Source organism: Lagenorhynchus albirostris, chromosome 13 (genome assembly GCF_949774975.1).
Source record: "Lagenorhynchus albirostris chromosome 13, mLagAlb1.1, whole genome shotgun sequence".
Classification (NCBI taxonomy): Eukaryota; Metazoa; Chordata; class Mammalia; order Artiodactyla; family Delphinidae; genus Lagenorhynchus; species Lagenorhynchus albirostris.
The window spans coordinates 13,138,832-13,160,137 of NC_083107.1; the positions used below are offsets into that span (position 1 = coordinate 13,138,832).

At 43.1% G+C, this 21,306-nt stretch overlaps 1 protein-coding gene across 2 annotated transcripts in view; it reads right to left on the minus strand.

Moving 5' to 3' along the window:
* SMYD1 (SET and MYND domain containing 1) overlaps positions 1 to 17,974 on the minus strand; it is a 42,641-nt gene extending 24,667 nt beyond the window's left edge. The window contains exons 1-2 of one of the 2 annotated variants that reach the window (XM_060168630.1): positions 17,709 to 17,974; positions 2,440 to 2,616 (exon numbers count right to left, since the gene is read on the minus strand). In XM_060168630.1, coding sequence (XP_060024613.1) covers positions 2,440 to 2,616; positions 17,709 to 17,845 — 314 coding nt within the window. In that variant the 5' untranslated portion in view covers positions 17,846 to 17,974. The remainder of the gene's footprint in view (positions 1 to 2,439; positions 2,617 to 17,708) is intronic. The other variant, XM_060168631.1, reaches the window with a different exon arrangement.
* Between the last annotated feature and the right edge of the window lie 3,332 nt (positions 17,975 to 21,306).

Consider the following 21,306-nt stretch of genomic DNA (forward strand, 5'->3'; position numbering starts at 1 on the left):
GGCACAGGGTCGGGCCCAAGACACCGTTTTGAACTAGACGGATGGAATTTCTTGTAGCATGAAGCTTCTCAGAGTGGGGGAGACCTAAGTTGAAAAGATAATCTAAAGTACTGTTAAGTGCTATGCCCCAAATCAAACAGGGTGACCTGATAGGGAGCGGTTGGGGAAGGGGAAACCAAGGTGATGGGGGGAGGCTCGACAAGGCACCCCCTGGCTGCCAGCGGAGTGAACAAGCGCCCGCCCTGTGCAGATGGGGAAAGAGCAGCGAGTACAAAGGAACAGGGAAAGAGCTTGGCACGATTAGAAACAGCAAGGTGCTGGAGCTAGGGAGCAAGGAGAGGAAATCACATAAAGGTGGAGAGGTGGGCAGAAGCCAGGTCACGTGGGTCTGGGTAATCATGGAAGGGGCCTGGGGACACAGGGAGGTGCGGCAGCCTGGGTCTCTCCTGACTGTGCGGCTAAGATGAGCACTGGAGAAGGAGTCTGACGACTCCACTTCTTACTGTGTGACCCTGGGCAAATCACTTGACCTCCCTGAACCTCTCCAGTGGCAAGTAAAGTGAGGATAATATGTAGCCCCTGCCGTGCTAACCTGCAGAGTGTTGGTTCACAAACTGGCCCCCATCCACAGAGGGCAGGAAGAGAGGCAGACCACTCCAGATTGGTGGGTGTCAGTTTGAATCAGCAGGGGACTTACTTAGGAGGCTTGTCTTGGGCGGCCACAGATAAAAAGATCTTGGGGGCTTCCCTGGTGGCGCAGTGGTTGAGAGTCCGCCTGACGATGCAGGGGACATGGGTTCATGCCCCGGTCCGGGAAGATCCCACATGCCACGGAGCGGCTGGGCCCGTGAGCCATGGCCGCTGAGCCTGCACGTCCGGAGCCTGTGCTCCGCAACGGGAGAGGCCACAACAGTGAGAGGCCCGCGTACCACACACACACACACACACACACACACACACACACACACACAAAAAAGATCTTGGCCCCTGCCAGCCAAATTTTAGAGTTTATAAAGAGGCCTTCACTGGGTTTTGCTATCTCAATGCCACATTCTTGGGCAGCTTCTGGGAGGCGGGGAAGGCAAGCGAGCACACTCCAAGGACAGGGGAGGGGATAAAGACCTGGGTCCAGCTTGCAGGTCGTGTCCTCCTCTCAATGCCCTCCTCCAACACAGAGGTGTTTAGGAGACAAAGTGAGGTAGTGGATGTCGACATCATGTGTGAACTCATTCACATTCTTAATGATTAGATAGAGAGAAGGCAGAGAAGACAATCTAAGAGGGGAAACAGTATAAGCAAAGGCCCTGAGGCAGCCCCAAACGTGCACATGCAGGGAGCAGGGGCAAGAAAGGCCTCGTCTGGAAGGAGCAAAGGGCTCTGGAGGAGAAGGGGGGTGGTTAACGTGGGACAAGAGGGAGGGCCCTAGAAAGCACAGAACTTTGTTTTTGGGGGAGTTTTTTTTTTTTTTTTACATCTTTGTTAGATTACAATTGCTTTACAATGTTGTGTTAGTTTCTGCTGTACAACAAAGTGAACCAGCTATATCTATACCTATATCCCCTCCCTCTTGGGCTTCCCTCCCACCCTCCCCATTCCACCCCTTTAGGTCGTCACAAAGCTGATCTCCCCGTGCTATACAGCATAGAAAGTACAGAACTTTGAGTATGAGACAGAGGGCCTTACTTCACTCTGAGGGCAGAGAAGGCCCACTTGTTAACCATTAGGCAGCCCATGCCCACAAGATAAAGCCTGTGACCAAGGGACACTTTGGTGACTCTCTGCCACTCATTAATTTTTTGACACAGGCAGATCAATTTTTAAAAAGTAAACATTGGGGGGCTTCCCTGGTAGTGCAGTGGTTGAGAATCTGCCTGCCAATGCAGGGGACACGGGTTCGAACCCTGGTCTGGGAAGATCCCACATGCTGAGGAGCAACTAAGCCCGTGCGCCACAACTACTGAGCCTGCGCTCTAGAGTCCACGAGCCACAACTGCTAAGCCCACGAGCCACAACTACTGAAGCCCGTGAGCCTAGAGCCTGTTCTCCGCAATGAGAGAAGCCACTGCAATGAGAAGCCCGTGCACCGCAGCCAAGAGTAGCCCCCGCTCGCCGTGACTAGAGAAAGCCCACACACAGCAACGAAGATCCAACACGGCCAAAACTAAATAAACAAATAAAATAAAATTTTTTAAAAAAATTAAACACTGGGGAGCCGCACGGAACAAGTCTGCAACCAGCTCCACCAGTGGAGATCCCCTCATAGATGGGCTTCCCAGACCAAGGGAGAGCACGGAAGAAGGGACCATATCCTGTCTCTTTGGGACTCTTTCCTGATTTGCACTCATCCCAGCTTGCTTGGACCTGGGCATACTGTCCCTGCCGCCATCCCCCGCCTGACATTTGGGAATCCCAGTCTCCACCCCGGGGCCCAGCTCTGACCTGATGTTCTCATTGGGCACCTTCCCGTATCTCTTGATGGCCGAACACTCGTTCTTGTGGTTCTGCCAAGCATCCTTCTGGCAGGTGCGGTCACAGTAATGGGCAAACTTGCACTGCCCGCAGCGGTGGAGCTTCTCCTGCCTCTTGAAGCAAGTGTGGCACACAACGTTCACAAGGCTGGAAATGGAGGGAGAAAACCTGTGATTGGAGGACACCACACTGGCTTTTGGGGGACTGGGGTTCGGGTACTGGCTGTCCTTGTCTTTCTAAGCTTCAGATTCTCATTTTTCAAAATAAGGGGTTTGGGTTTCCAAAGATCCCCTCTAGCTGTAGCTACGCTTCTGGCAGATATTTTTCAGTGAAACCAATGTAGGGAACTCTACTGTGCTCTTCAATTTAAGCCCTTCAATATAAGCCCTTCAATTTAATTCAGCAAGAGGTCGTAGAGTTACAACCTTTATGCGTTAGCCACCGGGAATACCACAAGTTGCTGGATGAACACTTGAACTTGGGATCACCATGCAGCATGAGCACCCACTACAATAGGGGGGCCACAGGGTATTCCTGGATCACAACGGAGGAACCAAGGAAGTCTCCTAAGTCAAGGGAGTGGCTGGAAATTGCTCCCAATCCTCTTGCCAAAAGTCACTTGTCATTGGCACCGTGGCCCGGGAGAGGGCATACTGTGCGACATGTTCTTCTCATTGTTGAAATGGAATGTCCCTTTCCCCAAAGAATAAAAATATCGTAACTACTTACGATATGATGGGACATGAAACATGGCATGTTTTACACAAAATGAAGTCTACACGTTATGATGTATGTCATAGTTCTGCGTGTTTTGCAGGAGTAAAGATGGACAAGGTTACTGATGTCACAGATGTTATCTGATGTATTCTCCTGTCTCAGAGAGAGAGTGGAAGTGATGGGTGGCCAACTCCACAAACTGCTGTGTCCCCATCTGCTGTGAGGTGTGATGATAGTAATTTGTTACTAGTCATAAAGTACTCAAGGGCATAAAAGGTTAGTGCTTATTTATAACTTACAGTAGATGCAAGGTTATTCCCATAATAATGTCTTCCTCTCTCCCTTGCATTCCCTTAAGCTTTCCCAACGAGAGAGGAAGAGTAGAATTACCCTGACATACTTACAGTTGCACAGAATCCGCAGCGCATCATAGCTATGCTGCTACTGCTGCTTTGACCAGGAGAAGGCTGAGGACAGAGCCCCAAGATGCTGCAGTATAGATTTCACCCCAGTCTGGGTGACGGAGAGACCTTGACAGTCATGCGTATAATCCCTTATGAGGCTTGACTCAATGCAACTATCAGTTCAATAATATCTCACCTTCATATTGTCTCATGAGAGTCTTTACAATCACTTTGCTATAATAAACGTTTAATTACTTTTCATGAAAAGAAAACGTGATCAATCTGAAATGATTTTTCTCCTAGTGAACACACAGTGGGTTCCAAAGGTTAACCACCAAAGTATTTTCTACAGGCTCACACACCTGTTTAAATCTCATTCCACAATTTTTTTAGGACTTAGAGTCAATTTTTAAAAGCTGGTGAAATCCAGGAAGTATTATGAGCTATCTCCTAATTTAGATCTCCTTGAGATGAGGCTGACCTTTCTCTCCATCACCCCACCTACCATTAAGGCTTAGCCACGAGGCTGGAACTAGGAAGAAGGAAGAGGGTGGGTCTGATGCAGAGAGGGGTTCCTCAAACTTTAGTGTGTGTGCACATCATCAGAGATCATGGGGTTCTAATTCAGCAGGTCTGGGGTGGGGCCTGAGATTCTGCATTTCTAACAAGCTCCCAGGTGATACTGATGCTGCAGCTTTAAGTAGCATGAATGTAGATATGAGAGATAACCTAAATTCTACCCTTTCTTGGGAGGCGGGAGGGGGGCAGTATGTATGGAAGTATCAGGTAGGCAGGAAGAGGAAGTTTAAAAAAAAAGCTTGTCTTTCTGGTCTCCATCTCTTTTTGTTGGTGGTGGGATGGGTATTACAGAAAGTCAGACCTGCAGTAGGTCAGAGCTGAGTTCAGCCCCTGATTCCAGTATCTACTGACTGTGTGACCTCAAGCAAGTACCCTAACCTCTCTGAGCCTTCGTTTCTTTATGTGAAAATGAGAATAGCAACACTTAGATCTTGATATCATTTAGACAAATGACTATTACCTTTTTTAAATTTTTAAAATTATTTATTTATTTTTGGCTGTGTTGGATCTTCGTTGCTGCACCCAGGCTTTCTCTTGTTGCGGCAAGCGGGGGCTACTCTGTTGCGGTGTGTGGGCTTCTCGCTGCGGTGGCTTCTCTTGTTGTGGAGCATGGGCTCTAAGCGCGCGAGCTCCGTAGTTGTGGCTCACGGGCTCTAGAGCACAGGCTCAGTAGTTGTGGCGCACGGGCTTAGTTGCTCTGCTGCATGTGGGATCTTCCCGGACCGGGGATCGAACCCATGTCCCCTGCACTGGCAGGTCGACTCTTAACCACTGCACCACCAGGGAAGTCCAACTATTATTTTTTAATGAAACGTACTTGGTATCTTAAAAAACTCAAGCAAGAAGAAAATTACAAAGAAGTTCCAAAATTCTCCCACTCTCAGAGTGATTCGAGGATTAAATGAAACAACGTGTAAAGTAGCAGCTAAGAGCCTGGCACAGACCAAGTCCTCAGTAGGTGTCAGAGGTTGGGCCAGGTGATCTCTGAGCACCTGCTCTCTTCCAGCATCCACTAATTCCCAGGCAGCCGCCACAGAGGACGACTTCCCAACTGGAAGAGAACCTATCGGTAGGGGGCCAAGGGTACTTCCGTGATAGAAATACCACCCCTTCTTTATTTCCCCACCATGAGAGCATCTAAAAGACGTGATGTCTTAGAGGGAAGTGATAAGTGAAATAAGACAGAGAAAGGCAAATACTATATGATATCACTTATGTGTGGAATCTAAAAAAACACAACCGGGCTTCCCTGGTGGCGCAGTGGTTGAGAGTCCGTCTGCCGACATGGGGGATGCGGGTTCGTGCCCCGATCCGGGAGGATCCCACGTGCCGCGGAGCGGCTGGGCCCGTGAGCCATGGCCGCTGAGCCTGCGCGTCCGGAGCCTGTGCTCTGCAGCGGGAGAGGCCACAGCAGTGAGAGGCCCACGTACCGCAATAAATAAATAAATAAATAAATAAATAATTTAAAAACACAACCAACTAGTGAATATAACAAAAAAGAAGCAGATTCACAGATATAGAGGACAAACTAGTGGTTACCAATGTGGAGAGGGAAGGGGGAAGGGGCAATATAAGGGTAGGGGAGTAAGAGATACAAACTATTAGGTATAAAATAAGCTACAAGGATATATTGTACAACCCAGGGAATAGAGCCAATATTTTATCATAACTAAAAATGGAGTATCAACTTAGAAAATTGTGACTCATTATATTGTATACCTGTAACATATATCATGCATCAACTATACCTCAATTAAAGTTCTAAGACCACTTTTAAATGTATTTATTTTATTGAAGTATAGTATACGTTTCAGGTATAGAGCAAAGTGATTCAGTTATACATACATATATATAATATATATTCTTTTTCAGATTCCTTACTATTATAGGTTATTACAAAATATTGAATATAGTTCCCTGTGCTATATAGTAGGTCCTTGTTGTTCATCTGTTTTATATATAGTAGTGTGTGTCTGTTAATCCTAAATTCCCAATTTATCCCTCTCCCACTTAAAACCACTTTTTAGATTACAGGAGAAAGAGTGCTTCTTCCAGCCAGCTTAGCTAGTGACCTTCACCAAGTCTCATTTCCCCTCCTTAGTCTCATTTTCCCAGTCCCCACAAGAGTCCCATTCACACAATGCTTTGCAATTGAAAGAGATGTTTTTTACAGTTCTCTTGCGTTAAACCTTCACAACAACCCTTTAGAGTACAGGTCATCGCTATCCTCACAGGGATAGTATTCTCATAGGGGTCCCTGAGGGCTGGCACTGCTCCCAGCACAGAAGGCAGAGGAAGCCACCGAGCCTACCTGCTTTGCCTGCAGCCCTGAGTGTGCCCTGCCCCAGCCAGCGGTCCCCGCTCACTTTTTGCTCTGCAGCCCTGGGCTATGTCATCTGTCAGAGTCAAGTGGGATGGAAAGGCAGCTGTTGCTCAGCTCCTTGTATGGAAATAACCAGTTACTGGACAGATAAATGCAAATAGAAGGTGTCTGCAAGGTGGATGAGTCCTCCAAGAGCACAACCAGAGAGAACTGGACCAGCAGTGCTGGCTTCCTGGGCTGCTTAAAAACTCTCATCCTGCAAAGTGGTCTCCCCTCCAAAATCGAGGGGGAGGGCACATGTCTTAAAGAACATCACATCCCTCAAGTACCCAGAGAACTTTACAATATTTTCAATTCTGTCTTTCTTCCTTGTTCCTTCCCCTCTTTCTTCTTTTACAAGTATTTATTGGGCATTATTTGCAACAATGTGGATGGACCTAGAGGGTATTATGCTTAGTGAAGTAAGTCAGAGAGAGAAAGACAAATACTGTTTGTTATCACTTATATGTGGAACCTAAAAAATAAAATAGATGGATGAGTATAACAATACAGAAACAAATTCATAGATATAGAGAACAAGCTAGTGGTTACCAGTGGGCAGAGGGAAAGTAGGAGGGGCAGGATAGGGGTATGGGATTAAGAGGTACACACTACTATGTATAAAATAAATACGCTATAAAGAAATAAACCGGGCTTCCCTGGTGGCGCAGTGGTTGAGAGTCTGCCTGCCGATGCAGGGGACGCGGGTTTGTGCCCCGGTCCGGGAGGATCCCACATGCCGCGGAGCGGCTGGGCCCGTGAGCCATGGCCGCTGAGCCTGCGCATCCGGAGCCTGTGCTCCGCAACGGGAGAGGCCACAACAGTGAGAGGCCCACGTACCACAAAAAAAAAAAGAAAGAAAGAAAGAAAGAAATAAGCCATAAGGGTACAACACAGGGAAATATAGATTATTTTGTAATAACTTTAAATGGAGTATAATCTATAAAAATATTGAATCAATAAGTTGTACACCTGAAACTAATACAGTAAATCAACTATACTTCAATTTTTTTAATTTTTTGTTTTTATTTATATTCTTTTTTAACTATACTTCAATTTTAAAAAGTAAATTAAAAATTTTTAAGTTTATTAAAAAATATTTATTGAGCTTCTATTATGTGCTGTGCATTGAGCTAGGTGACAGAGGGCCTTAAAGACAAAGAAGATACAAACTTTGCCTTCAAGCAGTCCCAAGGCTGGGCTGGGGCATAAACATATATAAGCAAGGTGAGGCATGCCATCCAGGAATGCTGGGAACCTGCTGCAGGGTTCAAGGTGAGGGAGGGAGGAATCTGGTAAGGTGATCACCGAGGAGGGGGCAACACACTGTTCTGACCCTGTAAAGATGAGTTGAGCTGTACTCAGAAGGTCAAATTCTTCCACCATGGAGAGGCACTGGCACGAATCAAAGGCTTCCATGGGGGGAGGAGTCGGGGCAGGCACATAGAGGAGACAGGAGGAGATATTTGACCAGATCATAGGATGCACCGTATGGGGAAAAGATGTTGGAAAAATGACCGGACTGTGGGGGACCTGGAATGCAACTCTCAGTAGCAAGTCCTTATTCTGCAGCAGAAGGAAGCCACTGGAGGCTTCTGCAAAAAGGAGAAACACGGCCAGAGTTGGTACACTCACTTTCTTTTCCCTATGGCATCTACCTAATGTCCTTTTTAAACGGCCCGCGTCAACACTTAAGGGTTATCACTGGATTCACATCTGCATGATTAGTTACCTTAGCAGAAGAAGTTAGGTGGTACTGCATCCCTAGGTCAGACCTAGGGATTACCTATTTATTTTTAACATCTCTTTCATTAAAATAGCACTTCGCAAGATTTGCTCTGCCGCGACTCCCAGGACAAGGTTCACACGCCACACTCAGACCTGGACGCATCTCCCACATTCTACCTGAGACCAAACCCCTCTTCCCGGGCTCAGAACACATCTTTAGAGGCAAATGAGTGAAGGTGACATTGTTATGGGGACAACATGGCATTTGACCTAATCTATGTTTAAAAGGCTATTATCCCCAAACTTCTGCATTTAAGGATTAGTTAACAAAATTTAGCAACACAGCTCACAACGGGTCATATGACATTTCAACACGTCTGACCTCCACAGCTAAATTAAAGCACCAAATTAAAAGCATATTTCTAAATCTACTGTGGTTACCCTTAAAATCAAGTGCCAATGTTTAAGGCTGTAACCTGAATACTTTCACAGTTACTCATTTTCTGAACTATCTGTTCAGGAATTTCTCTAATCCCTTTATTAAATTATTTCCATTTATAGCATCATTTATCCCCCACCACCTACCCACCAGCTGTTACCAGATTAAAGGCTACACTTGTGTTTGTGCATATGCCATGGTTAATTCTGGTGTTCCCATGGGCCCACATAGAATTACATGGGCTGAAAGCCCAACTCTCTCCACGGGACCTGAAGAAGCTCATAGTCGGTTTGATTTTCAAACAAGTCCGGCTGACAGTAATTTCTTTTAAAATACCTTTCTTTTTCTCATGTTCTCATCTTTATTTTTCCCTACTCAGATAGATAGATAGATAGATATTCTCATATTCTCTTGGGCACTTTCAACTCTTTAAACAGAATCATTTAGGAGCTAGTCAAGAACTTTAAAAAAAAATCCACTATCCTTGCCACTTCTTAACATCTTTGGTGATAAATTGGATTAATAGGAAATTCATATGATTGGTTGTGATAGGCTGTAAAATAGCCCCCCCAAAATGTCAATGTCCTAATCCTGGAAACTGCGAACTACCTTACATGGCAAAAGGGACTTTGCAGATATAATTAAGATTAAGGACCTTGAGATGCGGAGATAATCCTGAATCATCTGGGTGGCCTAACGTAATCACAAGCGTCCTAATAAGGAGGCGGCAGGAGGTCAGAGGAGGAGAAGGTGCTACGTAGCTGCTTTGAAGATAAAACCCAGGGGTGCAGGCATTCTGTAGAAGCTAGAAAAGTCTAGGAAACGTCCTGTGGACCCATTTCAGATCTCTGACCTCCAGAATTGTACAATAATAAATGTGTTGTTTAAGCCACTAAATTTGTAGTAATTTTTACACCAACAGTAGGAAACTAATACATTGGTTTGTTATTATAAACACTTTTTTTTCCTGTATAATCACATGTATAGTTCTATTTCTTACCTATGAGTTTTTGGATCTAACCATTCTCAAGCCCCAGAACCAGATGTTTATTCTTCTGAAATTGATGGGTGTGTATTCTTTCTTTTATTAAGGCTAAATAATATTCATTGGACTGACAAGAACAGAAGAAAATTAAGTAGGCAATGCTGGGCCCACTTGTGTGTCAGGGCATGGGAGGCAGTGAGAAATGATGACAGACGAGATCCTGGGAGATTCATACCTGCCCTATGACTCACTCCTGTGACCTGGCGAAAGCCTCAGTTTCCTCATCTGTAAGAGACGATTGTATGAATTCAATGGGTCTTGACCTTCTTCTGGGTTGAGGATCGTTTTGAAAGAGATAACTTTCTCCCCAGAAATAAAAAGCATGCATGCACATCCACATAAACTTTGACCCTCCAATTATAGGTGTTTCCTTAGCTAAGGATCCGTGGACTCAGGTTAGGAACCAGTAGGCTAGATATACTCTAAATTCAAGACATCTGGGACTGTTAAAAAAAGAATAATCAAATCGTATTTTTGGCTTCTAGAGATGCCCACAAGCACATTTCCTATGCCATATCTTGTATATGATGCTAAAATAGAATAATAATCAGAACAAGCTTTATTCCTATATTAGCTTAGCACCCTTCTCTTCCTGAACTGGAGTCCTTTGCATGTACTGAAGAAATGGTGCAACCCAGAAATCTCAGGCTGGAAGAGATCCTCAGGGTCATATGACTCAATTCCCCTCTATGGCCCGACTCTTCGTGTACATCATCTCTGCCAGGTTGTCACCAGGAAATATACAACCTTGAAAATAGCGCTTTCCATCTCCAGACTGTGCCAACAGCCCTGTTCTACCTATCAGGCAATAGAAGCTCAGTGTCAAAGGCCTAAAAGCTTGCAGGAGCCCCAGGAAAAGGATTGGGACTGATAACACCTTTTAATAGTTCCAGTTTTTTTTAAAACAAAAACAAAAATGCAAACTGGAATTTAATAACAATTTCAAAAGCAGCGTTATGAAAGTCCATTCAGAAGTGGTAAGCAAAACTACACTTGGACATGTTGTGAGTTGGTGTCTCTAAAGGTAAGGATATCTAAGAGCTTCTTAAATGGCTTGAGCTCTGGCTAGGACTTTTTATCTCTCCCATTTTGACCTGAAATATGACTCCGTATCTTCTGCTCGAGGTGCCCATTTCTTACTCTTCTGTCAATTAAAAAAGAAAAAGTTCAGAACCCTCTTTCTTGCAAATAACAGTTTGTTATCGGTAGATGGCTATTAGGAGAAGTTTTTCAATGTTCCTGTAAAACATGCTTCAAATTCATGCCCCTGGTGAATTCTTTGGAATCTATTCCAGGCTGAGCATGTATCTTTTGGTTGTGGGTATTGTTTGAAGGTGATGGTGATGATGTGACTTTATTCATATTGTAATAAATTGTGCCCCATGGACCTTAGTCTGTGGGTCAACTGGGTTAACCAACTGATTGATTTTACAGTTTGGAAAAGATGGAGGTTGTACTTCAGAGGGCTGGAAGGGTCCTTCCAAGACCAAGCACAGAAAAGACAAGGATCCAATCTCCTTGCTGAGGCCTGAGTCACACTTAAGACTAAAACCATTTATCTTCTCATTCCATTTGATGTAAAATGAACTAAATAAGCTAAAAAAGGAAAATGAAAGATGCAATGACAATAAGTAACTGGAATAAAAGTAAACTAAAAAAAAAGAAACTTAAAGCTTAGACATCATTTTAAAAGATACATGTAAAATGAGAAAAATGGATAGTTTTAAATATAAAAGACATGAAAAATTAAAGAAAGTCAAAACTAATTGAGGACTATAAAAGAATTGAAATCCAATGAGCTGGGGACTTCCCTAGTGGTGCAGTGGCTAAGATTGCACACTCCCAATGCAGGGGGCCTGGCATCAACCCCTGGTCAGGGAACTAGATCCCACATGACACAACTAAGAGTTTGAATGCCACAACTAAAGACACCGCCTGCCACTACTAAGACCCAGTGCTGCCAAACACATAAATAAATATTAAAAAAGAAAAGAAATCCAATGAGCTAAGAAACCAAAATGATGCAAAAGAATTCAGAAAATTTAGAAGTCTTGAACATTAAGAAGTAATAAACAAACGAACTACACATAATTTTAAAATGAGGGCATCAATATAAAATAGACAAATCACAAAAGAAGAAATGTAACGACCAATAAACTTTTTTTTTTTTTTTTTTTTGCCACACTGTGCAGCTTGCAGGATCTTAGTTCCCCAACCAGGGACTGAACCTGAGCCCCCAGGAGTGGAAACTTGGAGTCCTAACCACTGGACGTCCAGGGAATTCCCCAATAAACATATTTTTAAGGACCTTTCATCTCCCTAATAATAATAAAAAATTTCAAAACAAAATAATGCTAAAATAAGTTTTAAAGGTTAAGGTGGAAAATACAAAAGTAAAAGATAACTTTCCATGCTGGCCAGAGTTGGGAAGGAGAGGCAAATGCTCTACTACTCATGGAGAAAACTGGTTTGATCCCCTCTGGTGGGGTGATTTGGAGATCTATAATAAGAGACTTAAAAATGTCTTTTGAATCCAAAATATATACATTTCTAGTTCATTTTTAATAAATAATCAGAGACATAAGGAGAGATCTACTAGGAAAAGTAGGAAAGAACCTTGATATCCAAAATATAACACTTGTCAAATTGATGGACAACAGTCAACAAAAGGAATATTATACAGTCATTAAAAATGCTTTGAAAGGATAATCAAGGTTTGGAAAGTTGCTCACAATATATCGTGAAGTAAAGAAGACAAGTTGCACAATACTTCCACTTTCGTGTAAAGAAAAAATGTATATGTTAATTACATTGAATCTAAGATATCATCAATTATTAAATGCACTACTTTTTTTTACCATTAAGAAACAACAGCATCAAAATGCTCCCAATTAAATCATAATGAGCCATAGATTTTAGGATACATCATGATTTCAGAGGTGTTAAAATGAAACGTGTATTCTAGAATTGATAAAATACTATATTGTGTCACATTCCTTTCATTGTAAAATAACCTCCCCCAAATATTTTAATATCTTGAATTTAGGGAAGCATTTTATGATCAAGGTATACATTTAATACAGTGTTTCTCCCACCACTACCCTCCACCTACAAATCGCTGGGATCAAGAAAATATTTTATATGCATCATATTTGCATAAAAGAATTGTAAGAAGCCAATTATACCTCAATTTTTAAAGAAAAAAAAAGTTGTAATGATATATACCAGAAGGTTAACAGTAGTTTTCTGTAAATGCTAAGGTTGCAGAGAATTTTTATTTTCTTACTTTGGTTCTCCTATATTTTCTAAAATAAGTTTTAAAAAAAATCTATACGAGAGCATAATGAATTTCCATATTAGCCCCACCTCATGCAGAAATAAGCAAGATCAGTCAGGCTAAGGAATCATGGAGCTCCTATTCTCTGTCCTCCCTGGAACTGGGAACCCTCAAAGTACAGAGCTAGAAGGACAGAGAGAAACCTTGAACAGCCCCTTCACCACCCCTGGGGTCTCATCCATTTTGAAAGACCAAATCCATGTAAAACAACTCCTTGGTAAATTGACCTTACCCACTTACTTCGCCTTCATCCCTTTCCAGCACCCGACCCAAAATACCTAAAAGGGACGGCAAATAGGCTTTCTTTTAAATAACAGTTTTGGTTGATTAGCAGTGGCTCCCTGGAGTACTCCCTGGAGTACAAATTGGAGTTCAGAAGAAAGGAGTTGCCTGATTGATTAGCCATGTCTGCCAGGGATCATGGTAGCCCAAGTGCTACACATTTGCCAGGTCTGAATGGATTATCTTTCTTTTATTCTTGCTCCTTTATGTTTAAGCAGACCAGCTGTTTTTCCAACAAGCAAAATTAAAGAGATCCTAACCAGACTAAGGACTATATTATAAAGTCCTGGATTGTTGCTCTTAATGCTAAGCCCCATCTATTCTAGCAAAGACGCAATTCAACTTGTAAGTCAGCATGACACAGTGCAGCATTATATTTTATTTATTGATTGATTTATTTTTTTGCGGTACGCGGGCCTCTCACTGTTGTGGCCTCTCCCGTTGCGGAGCACAGGCTCCGGACGCGCAGGCTCAGCGGCCATGGCTCATGGGCCCAGCCACTCTGCGGCATGTGGGATCTTCCCGGACCAGGGCACGAACCCGCGTCCCCTGCATTGGCAGGCGGACTCTCAACCACTGTGCCACCAGGGAAGCCCAGCAGCATTATATTTTAAAGCTGAATATCACATATATTATGAACCAGTAATTCCACTCCTAGGATACTCACCTCATGTATCTGTTCACCAAGAGATACAAACAAAAATGGCCATAGCAACCACTTGCAGGAGAATGGAAAAATAAATTGTGGTACCTACACACACAGAGCTTATTCGTTTTATTAGTAACACAAAACCATATGGATGAATAATAGAACTACATTTGAGTGAAAGAGGCATAAAACCACATATAACATTATACCATGGTTTAAAAGATGATAAATAGGGACTTCCCTGGTGGCACAGTGGATAGGAATCTGCCTGCCAATGCAGGGGACACGGGTTCAGTCCCTGGTCAGGGAATATCCCACATGCCGTGGAGCAACTAAGCCCGTGCGCCATGACTACTGAGCCTGTGCTCTAGAGCCTGCAAGGCACAACTACTGAGCCCGCATGCTAACTACGGAAGCCTGCGTGCCTAGATCCTGTGCTCCGCAACAAGAGAAGCCACTGCAAGGAGAAGCCCACGCGCTGCAACGAAGAATAGCCCCCGCTCGCCACAACTAGAGAAAGACTGCACGCAGCAACGAAGACCCAAAGCAGCCAAAAATCAATAAAATTAAATCTTAAAAAAAAAGCTATATAGAAAAGATGAAAAATAAACTATAAAAACTAAAGTGTATATTGTTTAGGACTATGTACATATGTGATAAAACTAGTATTCAAAAGGCAGGGGAATAAATAACACAAAATTCAGGATACTGCTGTAGTTACCTTTGCAACAAGTATGAGACAGGATAGGGAAAGATAGGGAAGATGCACGTATTAGAATGTTCTAGTTAAGTGGGATGGTGGTTTCACAGGGGTTCCTTTGTTGTAATGCTTCATAACATACATATATACGTACATGTACATGTCATGTATCGTTTGCAAGAAGAGATTTTCATTTAATGCAGTACTCAGCTAAAGATAAAATCTTTCTTCACGTTTGTGTTTGGAGGGTAAGGCAGAAATAACATGGCTTGCAATAACATGGATTAGAAGGTGCCTCTTTTATAGAGTGACTTTTGTGGGTCACCTGGTCCTCCCTCTCCAGTCAGTTTTCTCCTCTACAGTGCTGAGTCTCCACAGGAGCCTAAAATTGGAGTGAAGACAGGATGAGCAAAGCTTTCCTCTGATGCCTCTCTGGGCTGTCTCAGGTGCGCCCGAGCAGTTCCCTCATCTGTGCAGTGATGAGTTTGAGTATATCACTTTTTTTAAAATTGTGAAACAGTAATTTGAATATCTATCTTTCTTTTTTATTGAAATATAGTCGATGAACAATGTTGTGTTAATTTCAGGTGTGCTGGGTAAATCACTTTTTAAAATAGTCTTTTAGATTGTTTTTAATCATTTTAAAGATTGTTTACTCCAATCATCCTAATTTTTATTAGTGTTGTAACAATAATATAAGATTTTATTAGAATCTTATCCACAACATACACTAAAGTTTTTTAGAGTTATTACTTCAAATGAGTGATGAATTCTTTATAGTAAGAAAAACAGGTAAACAACCTAAATGTCCAGTTATAAAGGAGTGGTCAAAAAGCACGCAGCCGTTAAATACTATGTTTATGAAGAGAGTATAGTAACGCAGAAGGTACTTAAATCATTAAATGAAAAGCCACGATAGTTTATAAGATCCCAGCTAATAGTACAAATGAAACCTATGTTTTAAAATAAGCTGGAAGGAAATAGACAACACTGTTAATGTTAGCTTCGCGTGAAGATACACTTTTTTTCTTCCTAAGTTTTACTCTTGTAATGGAAAGAAAACCTGCTCAATTCCAAACGCTCTTGAAAACGAAACGTGATTGGCTATATTGGCTTTTAGGGAATTGGAGACACCCACAGAGGTGTTCCATAAAAGGCAAAGTGGCAAGTCAGCAATAGTAACAAGATCATTGTTCAGAGTTCCTGTGTTTCTAGCTTTTTATGTCTTAATTCTGAATCCAACTGACTCCTCAACTGCCCCCAACACACACACACACAACTAAATAAAGACACGCTCCCCTTGAAGAGGTATTATTGTCATCTTAGCCCCCCTAAATTCTTCAGCTGTAGCTAGCCGTATACTCTGTTCACTGCCTTTTCCCTGAAGGTCTTGGTAAACTGGAAGAAATGAGAATTTGAATGCTACTCAAATTATCTCTGAAAAGCCGTGCCTGTTCTCAGGATGGTCATACAGTGAGCCAACCACAAAGCCTAGATTATCAGAGGCCATCTTAATTCAGACCACTTCAACATCAGGCAGGTCACCCCAGTTCTGGGGCTCAGAGGATACTGTCATGATTTTATCACAGTGCAGGGTTTTGTTTTGTTTTGTTAATAAAGAAAGATTTAGTACTACTTTAAAAGTTTGGTGGTCAAGTATGGACAGGATTGTGGGGAAATGGAGATGTAATTTAATAGAGCCACTTTGGAGATCTTATTAAAATGGAAAACAGCACACCCTATGGCACAGTGATTCCTCTTCTAGCCATTTATCCTAGAGAATAATCACACATGTATACAAGTGGACACAGTCAAGGATTTTGATCACAGAAATGTTTGTTTTTATGAAAAATTGGAAACCACCAAATGTCTCTCAATAGGGGAACAGATTTTCAAAAGTTCATGTATTTATAGGGTAGACAGTCCACAGCAGTTAAAATCCACAGCAGTCCATACAGCACATGTATCAACATGGATAGATCTACGTGTGGCAGGAAAAACACAGATCTTCGAGGATTTAAAAGAAGTGGCTATAGACTTATAATTCCCATAAGGATATATATCAAAACATGTCGTTGAGTGAAAACAGCAATTTCCAGAATGACATCCAAAGTATGATACCATTGGGAGTTCTCTGATGGCCTAGTGGTTAGCATTCCAGGCTTTCACTGCCACGGCCCGGGTTCAAGCCCAGGTCGGGGACCTGAGGTCCCCCAAGCTATATGGCGCAGCCAGAAGAAAAAAGAAGTATGACACCATTTCTGTTAAAAAGAAAAAACAGACAAATGACAGCCATACTTCTTGATAAGTACGGATATACATAGGCAGGCAGGTACATAGATAGATAGATAGATACATAGATACATAGATAGATAGATAGACAGAGATATATGTAATAGTACAAGAACATTCTAGAAGGAAACACATTAAAATCATAACAAGGGTTACCTCTGAGGAAAGACAGAGGGGACGGGGACATGGGGTGGGAAAGGTGAAAGGGGATTCCAGTTCATTGGAGATATTCTAATTTTTAAAGGTAAGTGGATTCCAGATTACTTGTGTATTTACAATTACTTTTTTAAAGTCTTAGCAATGACTTAATCCTCTAATATATTTATTACACCTCAGAAACTAAAAACATGGAGGCTTCCATACAAGAACATTACCTAGGGCAACACACCCACCTCTCCACTCCCTGTCCCTCCACCCTCTCCACACACAGCACTCCCACTCGGCCAAGTTCACTGGTGTTCTGAGAGCGTGCCTCAAAGCTTTTGCTCACCTTTGCAACCCTCCCGGGCACCAGAGCGAACCCCATTGGCCATGACTGTTTGCAGAAACAGTCATGCCAGCAAACACTTAGCTGTCCGAGTGCCCTGCGTTATCAATGGTCACATGGATTGTATCCCTTTCCCTGCTGATTTTGAGAGCAAAGTATTCGAGAATGCGGCACCGGCCAAACCAATGGGAGAAAAGAAGACAACCCACATTCCGTACCTGTCAAAGACCACTGCGGAATAAGCCCGCTCAGCAAAGATGACGTCAGCAGCCCAGAACTCCTTAGTGGCCTTCAGACCTCTGCCTTTGCCCTCAGAAGTGAAGACCTCCACGTTCTCCATTCCCCCTATTGTCATCTCAGAAGCTTCGGGCAGCTCGGCAGATATTTAACACTGAGCCAAGTCCCTTGTCCTCGCTGCTATTTCAGCACCTTCAACATCCCAACAGCAAGACTATAAATGGACAGGCACCTCCCCTTCCCTACCCCCTCTCAGCCACCGGGCCCTCACCCCCCCTCTGCCTCTTTTCCTGGAGACGGGGATGGGCCAGGCCAGAGGACAGTGACCTGGGAAGGGTCCCATTCACCGCCCAGCAAAACTGACAAAGTCGAAAATGACCATGGGCTGGTGTGCTTCTCAAATTGGGCCTGAAAACTTTGGAAAAGTTCCTTTGCAAGGAGTCGTGAAGTCCTGGATTGCAGTCATGCCCAGCTGTAGTTGGAATAGGCAGCCCTTGGTCAGTAGGGTATTTTTAGAAGCCAGATGCCTCTGTCAATCCAAAGCAGACAGCTGACATGGTCCAAGAGAAGAGGCGAGGTGATGCTTGCTGCTCTGGGACCCTTCAGCTGTCAGGCTTGGACTTTCTCAAGTCAGATGGGCCCCTTGTTTCCCTACTCCCTCCCCCACGGGTAGATTGTTGGCAGAGAGCAGCAGATGCTAAATTGACCCCTTTGCCGTGTATATAACAGTACTATTTAGGCTCCAAGGGACATCCCTCTTCTCCAGTATTACCTGGGGCTCCCACAACATCCCCACCTGGGGCATGGAGGTCTGAGCGTTCCCTGATGATGTATTACTCAGGCTGTATTATGAGAAGGGGTAGGCCTTGAAAATGAAAACCCTCATGTCTATCATTCTATCAAATCTCCCTTAAATGGGTGTCCGCTGCCAGAAAAATACCAATACCTTGTTCTTTCCCAGGAATGAGGACATTGGAAGGATTATTCTAAAATCTCTATTGAACTAAATGCTACTCATCTCGATCTCCAGGCAGCTCTCACTGATGTTGAAAAGAAAGACATTTGCAGATCTGGAGCTATGGCTTACCTTCAAGGTAATATTTTTAGTTTCAGGGATGCATCTGTGTACAGATTTCTGTGCTCCGGGTTTCTGTGAGTGTAGTAGTCTACAAGCACTGGCTTCTGAGTCAGATAGATCTGTGTTTGACTTTTGAGCCTACTAGAACAACTTTGAGATAGTACCTGTAAAACAAGAGTGATAATTTCTACCTCACTGGTAAATGAGATAATATATACAAAGGACATAGCACAGCACTTGGTACTTAGTACAGAACTTATTAAATGATAGCAAATTTATTTTATTTATTCTGTCACGTTATCTTCCCCAAACCATCAAGATATGCTAGAAATTCTGATGTGTCTTTAACCAAATTGCATCTCCTGAGACTTGACTCTTGGAAGCAGATGCAGAATCCTCTGTCAGACCACGTATCCCAATTTTTAGGTCATAACGCATAGCCCCTGGAACCAGAGGATAACTCAGTGACTTCTGATGTATCCGAAAGACCAAAACACGTTAAGACCTTTAAAACTGGGTGCCCCCCAAAAGTAAACATCACATGCTCTCAGGGGAAAAAAATGATTAAAAAGGAGTTCTTTTAGTTAGTTTCAAAAGAATGGCTGCATCCACATTGCCTGGCAACAGCCAGAGTCCACCCTTGGGAGCTAGCAGCTCAGCCTGGCAGGGATGGTGTCGTTCTTCTCTAGACACTTATACCCCTGGAACAGGTTCAGCCCAAGCCAGGGTCAAGGAGGAACTCTACCTGCCACAAGTCAGAAGGAGAGAGGGAGCATCAAACCCAGTGCTTTAGCTTCAACTGAGTCTCAACCTTATCAGAACAACAAGAATTATATTATTAAAGTGTGATAGACAGAATAATGGTTCCCCAAAGATGTCCAGGTCCTACTCCCCACACCTGTGAATATGTTACTTTACATAGCAAAAGGGACTTGCAAATGTGATTAAATTAAGTATCTTGAGAGAGGGAGATTATCCCTGGATTGGATTGTCCAAGAGGGCCCAATGGAATCACAAGAATCCTTATACGAGGAGGTTAGGGGAGTCAGAGTCAGGTGGAGATGTAACAGTGGAAGCAAGAGGGTCAGAGTCAGAGAGACAGTTGAAGATGCTATACTGTTGGCTTTGAAATTGGAGGAAGGGGCTATGGGCAGAGAAATGCTGGCATCCTCTAGAAACTAGAAAAGGCAGGGGTACAGCTGCTCCCCGAAGAGCCCTCAAAGGAAGCATGGCCCTGACGACACCTTGATTTGAGCCCAGTGAATCCCATTTCTGGCTTCTAACCGGCAAACTTTAAGATAGTAAATTTGCTATTTTATGCCACTAAGTAATTTGTTACAGCAGCAATAGGAAACTAACACATAAAGTATTATACTTAGTTTCTCATTATAGTAAGTATTATATAAAATCCCTTTCGCTGGGCTTCCCTGGTGGCCCAGTGGTTGAGAGTCCGCCTGCTGATTCAGGGGTCAGGGGTTCATGCCCCAGTCCGGGAAGATCCCACATGCCGTGGAGCGGCTGGGCCCGTGAGCCATGGCCGCTGAGCCTGTGCGTCCGGAGCCTGTGCTCCTCAACGGGAGAGGCCACAACAGTGAGAGGCCCGCGTACCGCAAAAAAAAAAAAAAAAATCCCTTTTGCTGCTCTGAAATAAAATTCATACAGAATTTATCAGTTCTTAAACTTAAAAAACATAAATTACTAACTCCTATAGTCTGAACGTTTGTGTCCCCCACCAAATTCATATGTAGAAATCCTTACCCCCAAAGGTGATGGTATTAATAGGTGGAACATTTGGGGGGTACTTAAATCATGAAGGTGGAACCCTCATGAATGAGATTACATAGCGCCTTATAGAAGAGCCTCCAGAGAGATGCCCTAGGCCCTTCTCTTCTGCCATGTGAGGACACAAGGAGAATCCTGTGACCTGGAAGGGAACCTCCAGCCAAACGTGCTGGCTCCCTGATCTAAGACTTCAAGCTTCCAGGAATGTGAGAAATAAATTTCTGTTGTTTACAATCTACCCAGTCTTTGCTATTTTGTTATTGCAGCTCAAATGGACTAAGACACTGGTCTAACATAATAAGGAAGAAATAAAAATGAAAGTTAAATTATAATAAAAGTATATATATTCATTGTAAATTAAATATGTCAATGTGCTCACAAGACACATGCTTGAGTACAACTACACTAGAAAACATGATAAAGTAGTCAGATGTTTGCACCTCTAAGTAGAATCACTACGATGGTGAGAGCTAAAGATGTAGATTGATTTGGGGAACACAAATACCACACAAGGCATTGTTGTCTGTGACATGATTTTCTGAAATGGTGAGTGACTCCTAGTAAGCTCTGAATGAAAGAAAGTATAATCTTTCTTCAGTTAACAAGAAGTTGCCTTCCTGGAAAATTTACCATACATTAAAACTTTATAAAAACTGCTCTAAGATTACATAAAAGAGTTCTAGACTCAGATAAATATAAACAAGATTTTGAAAGCAGCT